At 50.6% G+C, this 10,320-nt stretch overlaps 1 protein-coding gene across 1 annotated transcript in view; it reads left to right on the plus strand.

Moving 5' to 3' along the window:
- The window catches only part of LOC146027325 (uncharacterized), a 29,918-nt gene extending 20,032 nt beyond the window's left edge, over positions 1 to 9,886 (plus strand). The window contains exons 2-4 of the mRNA XM_083158255.1: positions 7,486 to 7,501; positions 8,532 to 8,813; positions 9,777 to 9,886. Of these exons, the coding sequence (XP_083014381.1) occupies positions 7,486 to 7,501; positions 8,532 to 8,813; positions 9,777 to 9,886 (408 nt within the window). The remainder of the gene's footprint in view (positions 1 to 7,485; positions 7,502 to 8,531; positions 8,814 to 9,776) is intronic.
- Positions 9,887 to 10,320: the final 434 nt, after the last annotated feature.

The raw sequence follows: 10,320 nt of genomic DNA on the forward strand, positions 1-10,320 counted from the left end.
TTGCAGCTGAGAAAAGGATAGCCATTGCCTAAAGGGCCCCACATACAGCACGATATTCAGGCATTTTCTGAGCGATTCTAACAAATCGCTAAGAAAATGCCTGAAAATGCATGTAAATCGCTGTGTATATAGCCCACACAGCGATTTACATGCGCTCACCCGCCGTTCTGAATCTGTCATAGATTCAGAACGGACGGGCTGTTCAATTCAGAGCAGTCGCTCAGAAAGCTCCTGCTCATCTCCCGCATGTGTGGCTGCGGGCAGATGAGCAGGGCGAGCGACTGCGGACGCCGCAGAACCTGCCGCCGCTACCCCTGCCGCCGCCGCCACCCCTGACCCCCCTCCCCCACCAGCAGTAGCACCCATCGCCACCCCCACCTCACCTCTCTCGGCGGCAGCGGGGCGGCATCGGGAGGAAATGTTAAAAAAATTTTTTACAAAAATTCAAATTTCAAAATGGCCGCGGCCAGCCAATCACGGCTCACCGCGTCAATGCCCCGCCCCCTCGAGCTGGCTATATTAGCCAGCTCGAGACAGGGTAGGGGCAGTCAGTCCGACGGCGGAGGAGGAGAGAAGAGCGCACAAAGTCCTGGGAGGCGCGGCCAATGCAAAAGAGCTTAAAAGGCCGCCGCCCCCAGGTGAAGAACACAGATGAAGAGGCAGAAGCCCTGGGAGGCGGCGGCCATGCAAAAGAGCTTAGTGGGCCGCTGCCCCCAGGTGAAGACACCGCAGAAGCCCTGGGGGGGGGGGGGGGGGCAGGAGCCCCCCTGGGTGAAGACCAGATGCAGTTAATAGAATACTAAAACATCTGTGTTTGTGTTTTGTTTTATTTTAATATTTCCTTTACAGGGGGGCTATAGGTACCGACTGGCCTTTAATGCCCCACATGCTGGTACCTGTGGTTCTCCCAAGTGCCAGCATGTGGGGCAGGCTTGCTGGGACCTGTAGTCCTACTGTAAAAGACAATATTACTGTTAAGCTATCAACCCTGCACCCACCGCCCAGGGGTGCAGGGATAGCCCCGGGCTGCAGCCCAGGCCTGGGGTGCCCTGGAGAGGGGGGACCCCCTTATTTGGGGGGTCCCCACCTCCCCAAAAACTCCCGGCCTGGGCTGACTAGTTAGGGTGGGTAATGCTTTGGCCACGGGACACCATCAAGCGTGTCCCCTGGCTATGGCATTACACCCCCTGCTAGTGGAGCCTGGTGCTGGTCTCCAAAATATGGGGGACCCCTATTCATTTTGTCCCCCCGTATTTTGGAAACCAGGGCCAGCTCAAGAGCCTGGTGCTGGTCCCCAAGATCCGGGGGACCCCACGCACTTTGTCCTCTGGATTTTGGGAACCAGGACCACTCAAAAAGCCCGGGGCTGGTCATGCCTGGGGGGGGGACGACCCCATGCCATTTTTTTTATTTTACAAAATTATTGTCTGTATGACAGGACGAGACGCTGGACCCCGGACTTGGTAAGTATTTTTTTTATGTCCATTCCCACTGTACCACCAACGTTTAAAAGTTGACATATGGGGGGGGTCGGTTCTGGGGGAACCACTAGCCACCATGATTACATTTTTTATTGGGGGGCAATATTAGGGGGAGGTGAAAGAATACTTATTAAAGAAGACATTAGTTATGTGCTAGATGTGTTTAGTAATAATAACATTTTTGTGATGAAGTGCAGTGTTTACTTCACTTTCTGTGACAGATTTGAAATCTCCCGTGCTGAATCTCCCAATTTGAATCTCTGACACAAATCTCTCTGTGGCCCTTATTCTGATCGGTGCGTACTTTCCCGAATTCTTTCGGATCGCGTTTTTTAGCCGTCTGCGCATGCGTGGGGAACGCTATGCGCATGTGCCACGCATGGTCTCCGTACTTGTTCTCACTAATACCGTACAGAAATGTGCACCGCAATCACTCGGGCAATATGGGTGTGTTATGGGCGTCATGCGGAATGACACAGGGGCGTAGTTTCAAAGTGGGCTAAACTGGGCGGAAACATGGGCGGACACGGGGGAGTACACATATTTTGGTAGGCGTGCATTCGGACAGCACGCCGAATGCACGCGAACAAAAAGGGTAGAAATGTGCGGTGTCCAAAAGGCTAGTATTGCTTTGCGGACACCACTCGGTCATGCGCTAGGCAATCGGAACGCCTAATCAGGACGGACGCACCTCAACCAATGTCAGCTGAACACAATACAATCACCTACTTTACTCATTACTTGTTAATTACACGCTTCTCACTGCTACAATTGGAAGCATTGCAGCTTAAAGGGAACATTACATGCTGCACTTGTCACACACTTTTACACAGCAAATAATCAACACAACTTAATATTAATAATACTAATAGACATGTCACTTCTGCGTGTATCAATTAATACAGACATTTGTGGGGCCAAACTAACATTTATTAAAGCAACTTTGCAAAAAATGTCAAAACCATCACAAAACAAATGGTACCAAAACAGGACTAAAAGTAAATAATCTACTATATATTTGGCTACATCTGTCACTCAAAGTGGGTGTCTGTGTCTATAACGCTCTGTTCCTGGACTTTCCTCTTAATGTGTGATTGCCTTCATCTGTGCTGAACACCTTTCTGAGAAATTAACCTGTTTAAAACAGGTGATGGCAATCATACATTAAGGGGAAGTCTAGAAACAGAGCATTGTGTCCCTCCTGGAGAGGGTCATGTTGGGAGGTATGTGACAGAGAACCAGCCCAGTGAGCCCACAGACAGTGCCAGACACCCACTACCTTCCTATGGTGCCCAGCACTGCTACTCCACAGCCACCAGGTGAGCGCCCCCCTCCCGCGATTTGCGGCAAAACCTCCCCCCCCCCGCCCCCCCCCGCGATTTGCGGCAAAAATACCCGCTCCCCCGCGACCCCCCCTACCGCGATTCGCAGCAAAAACACCCCCGCGACCCCCCCTCCCGCGATTCGCAGCAAAAAGAACCCCCCCACGACCCCTCCCGCAATTCGCGGCATAACCACCACCCCGCGACCCCCCCCCTCCCGCGAATCGCTGTAAACCCTCCCCCCTGACCCCCCCCCCCCCCCATTTCGCGGAAAAAACACCCCCCGCGACCTACCTCCCGCGATTCGCGGCAAAAAGGACCCCCCCGCGACCCCCCCTTGCACGATTGGCGGCACCCCCCCTGCGACCCCCCTCCCGCGATTCGCGGCACCCCCCCCCCTGCAATTCGCAGCAGCCCCAGGATTAAATGGCACATGCAAAACACTGACATGGCTATGGTCGACAATGAAAAAGGTTGACATGAGTTTTTGAAGATTTATTTTTAATTTTTTTAATTTTTTTCATATTCATTGTCATGTGTCGACATGGACACCAATGAAGTGGCACACTTATGTCAACATTTACATGTGTTGACCTTTCTGTGTTGATTTTTTCTTGTGGCGATTCGCGTCACACCCCCCGCAACCCCCCCTCCCGCGATTCGCGGCACCCCCCGTGACCCCCCACCTCCCGCAATTCGCGGCAACCCCCCACCGGAACCCCTGTGAACCCCACCCTCCCGCGATTCGCGGCACCCACCCCCGCGACCCCCCCTCCCGCAATTCGCGGCACCCCCCCCGTGATTCGCGGCAGCTCCAGAATTAAATTGCACATGGAAAACACTGACATGGCTATGGTCGACAATGAAAAAGGTTGACATGAGTTTTTGAAGTTTTTTTGTCATTTTTTGAATATTTTCATATTCATTCTCATGTGTCGACATGGACACCAATGAAGTGCCACACTTATGTCAACATTTACATGTGTTGACCTTTCTGTGTTGATTTTTTTCTTGTGGCGATTCGCGTCACACCCCCCGCAACCCCCCCTCCGGCGATTCGCGGCACCCCGGCACCCCCCCGCGACCCCCCCCCCTCCCGCAATTCGCGGCAACCCCCCACCGGAACCCCCATGAACCCCGCTCTCCCGCGATTCGCGGCACCCACCCCCCGCAACCCCCCCCTCCCGCAAATCGCGGCACCCCCCACGATTCGCGGCAGCCCCAGGATTAAATGGCACATGCAAAACACTGGCACGGCTATGGTCGACAATGAAAAAGGTTGACATGAGTTTTTGAAGATTTATTTCATTTTTTGAATGTTTTCATATTCATTGTCATGTGTCAACATGGACACCAATGAAGTGGCACAGTTATGTCAACATTTACATGTGTTGACCTTTCTGTGTTGAGTTTTTCTTGTGGCGATTCGCGTCACACCCCCCGCAAACCCCCCTCCCGCGATTCGCGGCACCCCCCGTGACCCCCCACCTCCCGCAATTCGCGGCAACCCCCCACCGGAACCCCTGTGAACCCCGCCCTCCCGCGATTCGCGGCACCCAACCCCGCGACCCCCCCCTCCCGCAATTCGCGGCACCCCGCGTGATTCGCGGCAGCTCCAGAATTAAATTGCACATGGAAAACACTGAGATGGCTATGGTCGACAATGAAAAAAGGTTGACATGAGTTTTTGAAGTTTTTTTTTTCATTTTTTGAATGTTTTCATATTCATTCTCATGTGTCGACATGGACACCAATGAAGTGCCACACTTATGTCAACATTTACATGTGTTGACCTTTCTGTGTTGATTTTTTCTTGTGGCGATTCGCGTCACACCCCCCCGCAACCCCCACTCCCGCGATTCACGGCACACACACACCCCCCCCGCAATTCTCGGCACCCCACCCCGTGACCCCCCCTCCCGTGATTCACGGCACATCCCCCGCGACCCCCCCCTACCATGATTTGCCGCAACCCCCGCCCCCGTAACCCCCCTCCTGCGATTTGCGGCAACCCACCCCGCGACCCCCCTCCCGCGATTCTCTGCAATCCCTCCCCTCCTGCGATTCGCAGCATCCACCCCCCCACAACCCCCCCCCCCTCCTGCAATTCGCGGCACCCCCCGCGACCCCCCCTCCTGCAATTCGCGGCACCCTCCGCAACCCCCCCTCCCGCGATTCGTGGACACCTAAGTTGCAATACAGGGCATCTTTCATACAATTCTAACCATATTTCTCATATACAAACGTTCACAAATTAAGGGGGCGCAGCCCCTTACGACGGTGTGAAGAGCGCCCGTAGGGCGCGATGAATCACCTAGTATATAATAAATAGCCACAGCAGAATCATTAGGAACACATCAGGTGGCTTCACAACAAAAGTAGAGCACCAACACTTCAAGTACAGCACACAGTAATGGTAGCCGAAACAGGGCAACAGGGGAACCAAACATGACATTTGAACCGCGGGCAAATGTGGTGACCCTCGGCACGGATTTTGACACAGGATGCTGACACACACAGCTCAATGGAAGATTTGGGAAGACATAACGGTGGAGATTAATGGGGACACAAGTTCATTTGCGGGCACGTTTGCCCCTGGCAGGCTCCTTGCCACGTGCAGCAGCTCTTCGGCCTCACCCACGGCCACAGTCAGATGGTGGGTCACGTGGAGCACATGCTGGGGAGGGGGTGGATGTTCTTCCCCCTCTGGCAGCAGGGAGTGATGATGGTGGTAATGCACCAGAAGCGGGTGACATTAGGACCCTATTGGTGGTAACTAGCTCCACCATAAGTTCATTATGGCGGAGGAGGAGTTCATTTTGCCGCAGGGCTTGATCAGCCAGCACCTGCAGGCTAGCAGCAATAGCTTGCTGGCTGGCACTCATAGCCTGCAGGCTCGCAGCAATAGATTGCTGGCTGGCACTCATAGCCTGCAGGCTCGCAGCAATACTCTGGTGGCTGGTGGTCAAACCCTGCAGCACCTCCTCGGCCCTACGCACGCGCTCTGATGCCGAGTCTCCCTGCTGCACAATACTTTCTAGCACACGCCCCCACGTGGACAATTCAGCCGCGGACATTTCCGGCTGCTGCTGCACGGGTCTGCTACTGGGGCCAGGTGGCACAGACTCCACAACCTCCTCAAGAGATTCTTGACCAAGCGGTGGGGATGCTGTTGAACGAGAAAATACCAATTACCACACATTCCATGCCAAATTCAAAACATCTACTTATATATTACCTTCAAATAAGGCAAATAATTACCTTCAAGCGTAGAAGCCATCACTTCCGCTGGGGACTCGCTGTCTATGGTGCTCACCCCCCGGACCTCCTCCACTGCAATGCAGCACTCTGCCATCTCTTCCAGGGGGGTGAGCTTCAGCTTGCCAGGCATGGGGCCAGCCCCAGAGGTGTGGCTGTGTTCCCACCGCTGGGTCAATTTCTTCTTGAGGTTGCCTTTGAAGTCGTGCCACCTGCAATCAAAGTGTACATATGTAACTCCTCATGTTTGCTGTAGCACCCATTGCAATCTGAAACATAATACAACATGTGCCTACTGACACCAAACTTACATTATATTCATTTTTAAAACCAACCCTTAGAAGATACAACAACAGTCACCCTCCAATAACTATCAATTCAATGTCATGGCAAACATGTCTGTGCCTCCAAGCAACGTGACCACCCATTGACCAACTCCATCTAATATTGAATGTAAACATTACTGGACTTGTACTGCTCAAATGTAACACACATGTACTTGCCTCTTCGTAACGTGCTCCGCCTCACGAACTTGTGGAGCCACTGCATTAATCTCCGCCGTTATCTCCTCCCAGATCTTCCATCTCCTTGTGTGTGTCAACTTTACCGCTGGGCACTCTATCAAATCACGTGCCCGGGTCACCAGGATGTCAAGCTCCTGCGGTTCATATGCCATGTTTCTTGTGGTTGGTTCCTCTGTTGCCCGACTGCGGCCACGGGCACGGCCACTGGCACTGGCACTGCCACGGCCACGGCCACGGCCACCGGTTGCTGTACTTGAAGTGCTGGGCTGGCTACTCTGTTGGGAAGCCACCTGCTGTGTTGCCAATGATTCTGCTGATGCTGAGGATGGGCCAGCTGCTGATTGGCCTGATGTTGATGGGCCATCTGGGTGCTCTGGGTTGAGGGGGACATAGGTGGTGTTGGCCTCCATGCGGGACAAGAGATTCTGCACCACCTGTTCTTCCTCTGACTCTGAGCCAGCCATGTTTGCAACAACTGTTTGCCTTTCTAGGACAACTTTAAATACTATTTCTGTAATTGGCGTTAATCAGCTGCAACCTGCGTTCCGTACGGCCGCGTTCCGTACGCCAGCGTCAACCGTGCGGCGCATACGGGACGCCCCTTGGTGTGGATAAATATTTCTCAAAAACCTGGCAAACTGAGTAAGTCTGATTTAGTAGCTAAATGCAGATTCCAACACCAAAGACCAAATAAAACTGAGGTCACATATGAAATGTATATTTGATTGTACATCTGTACTGTGCACTTGTTTGGTATGTAGTACAAATGACACTACCCATTCCATATGTAAATCCAGTCCACCACTTAGCCACAAGTAATCAGTGCTAGCATCCAAATCACATGTGAAAGCACTCCAAATTCAGGCTGGATTCTAGCTACTTTTCATTCCACCTCTGTAGTATGGGCCAGTAGAAGGTAAGTGTACACATGGCAGCATGGCCTAATTTTGGGAAAAGGTCTGCCACTATTTGCTATGTTTCTGTTGCATAGCTTTCATTATAAAATAGCTGTTTAGTACCTTGTTGAGTTAGGTGTAAGTGTCTAGTGATGCAGACTATTTCACCTGGTGCTTATACCCATGTTTGGTGAATGTTATAGATTATATATAATGTGTTTACATCATAGTTTAGACTGTGTGTTTAGGATGGGGGTGCGATGCAATGGGTTAGCCGTATGTTCGGGCGCATACACGCTGTTAGTGTAAAAATGAACAATAAAGTTAATACCAAATATCACTCTGACCAACCAATGACAGCACATGATTGTTTGATTTGTGCCATTGCTAAAATGGCTGCCTACCAGCGAGCACAACCATTCTCCACTGCGGAGCTGATGTCGCTGGTGGCAGTGATGGAGCGGAGACTGGGGCAGGCAGGCCCCTTCATCACGAATAGGGACAAGCGCCGGGCATATGTTGCGGCCCGGCACCGCATATTCGCCCCCACTCATGTGCGGAGGACCATCGCCCAACTGGAGAGGCGATGGTCCGACCTGCGGAGGCGGGAGCCGGAGCGTCTGCAGGCTCTGAGGCGGCGTCTGCAACGCTGTAAGTATTTTCGCAAAATACATATAATTGACAGTGGCCAGGATTCAGTCTGCTTCAAAAGTGATAAAATGGAGAGTAATAAACAGGCAGCCAATCAGCTCCTACCTGGCATTTTACAACTACAGTCTGTGACATGACAGGAAGAAGCTGATTGGCTGCGTGTTTATCACTCTACATTGTATAACTTTTGAAGGCTAGTGCATCTAGGCCAGTGAGTGTTTGCATTTTCACATTATTTAATATTAATATTACATGAGGTCAATTGGGTGTTGATGACATAGAAAGCCATATACTATATGTGTGATATATAACACATATATAATGTGGTTATGATATGTACTTGTTAGAGTGATTTCAATGTCAAATGACACTCACCCATTTTGTTTGTTTAACCCACAGCGCGGGAGAGAGCCAGACAGGCCCGTGAGGAGGCCACACAGGAGGCCCAGGAGGTGGCCAGTGAGGAGGCCACACAGGAGGCCCAGGAGGTGGCCACTGAGGAGGCCACACAGGAGGCCCAGGAGGTGGTCACGGAGGAGGACACAGAGGAGGCCCAGGAGGTGTCCCAGGAGGTCGGCCAGGAGGTCGAAGTGGAGGAGGAGGAGGTGACCCTACCCCTCCACGATTTGCCACCACCTCCCAATGTGGAGGATGAAGAGATGGTGGAGCTGCCTGGCAGGGGTAAGTAGACATAATGCATCATTACTGAGTTAGGTACAGTTTGTTATGTCGCACAGCTGATTAAATTTTGCTATAATATAGTAAAGAGTAGTCCAAAAAAATGGGAAACAACAGACACACTTTGGCCTTATAGGGCCATGCTGCAAACGTGCAATCTGGATGCTCATGTAGGTGATGAGTGTTTATTTATGGAGGCTCTTTGTATAGAAGCAACAATAAAACATCAATGGAATATGGGCAGGCCTGATTTATACTGGAGTCCCAAGTGGCCAGTTTGCCTGGGCTCCCCTCTAGCCAGTGGGCCCGTGTTGTTGTCATGTATTTTTGAAAGGTATTATGTAGGATGGATTGACCTTAGAAATTGTTTGGTGTATGGAAGCGGATTAGTGCTGCACTTTTACCTATCTTGCAAATGTGACAAGGAATCATGAAGTAATGGGTAGAGGGACTAGGCTAGCATTTTAATGTGGTATCTATTCTATCTATCTATCTATCTATCTATCTATCTATCTATCTATCTATCTATCTATCTATCTATCTATCTATCTATCTATCTATCTATCTATCTATCATGCAGTTTAGCTATTAAGCAGTAACATGCAGGTATATATGTATGGGTCAATGTGGCATGTTGTAGTGGGTGTATGTTTTGAGTTGAGTGAGGAGTCTTTGGCCAGGACAACTGTGAGTGATCCTCAAGTGTGGTTGTGTTTTTGATATATAGATTGTGAAATGTATATGTCACACAAGTGTGTGTGTGTGTGTGTGTGTGTGTGTGTGTGTGTGTGTGTGTGTGTGTGTGGTGGCAGCATCATGATCATATATTTGATGCCATTACATACCAGAGTGGCTAAGGCTTTTTTTGTATGTATGATTTCTCATGGTGTAGGTACTTAGGATTGACTGTACAAGGTGTACGTGAGTAGCATAATTAATGTTGTACCCCCTTTCTCATGCACAAAGATTACCAGGAGCCAGGCCAGGGTGTTAGAGGGGCCCTCATGAGGTTGCGGGAGGACCTCAGGAGGATGACTGCACATGTCGAGGACCTATGTGTCCTGCTCCTGGACTAATTTTCTTCCATTTTGTTTGGTTATTAATAAAAGTTACCCGTTATTTAAGAAGTTGTCTGTGTGTTATTTTAGTATTTCACATTAAAAGTATAAATAGCATTTAAAACACAAACATGTTGATGTTTAGATATGTACGCAGCAAAAGGGTAGATGACATTTTTATCCCCATAGGGAATGTTAGGGTTAATGTATAGTGCTTGTAAGTGTTTAATGATCAATTAGATAAATAACAGATGCCCAGGAGTAACAATCTGTTCTCAAAGTGGTTTGATAATTGCCTAAGTGTGTCATGTGATCTATTTGGGAACTCAGATAAGAGTAGTCTGGTTTTGTGCGTAAGTACACCGCATCTGTGCGTAGTGGCCGGCTCGCGTGCGTTCTGACACGGGAAGGCCGTGCATACGCGGTCACACCGTGAAGAATCTGACTGTTTC

This window comes from Crinia signifera, chromosome 8 (genome assembly GCF_055691185.1).
Source record: "Crinia signifera chromosome 8, ASM5569118v1, whole genome shotgun sequence".
Classification (NCBI taxonomy): Eukaryota; Metazoa; Chordata; class Amphibia; order Anura; family Myobatrachidae; genus Crinia; species Crinia signifera.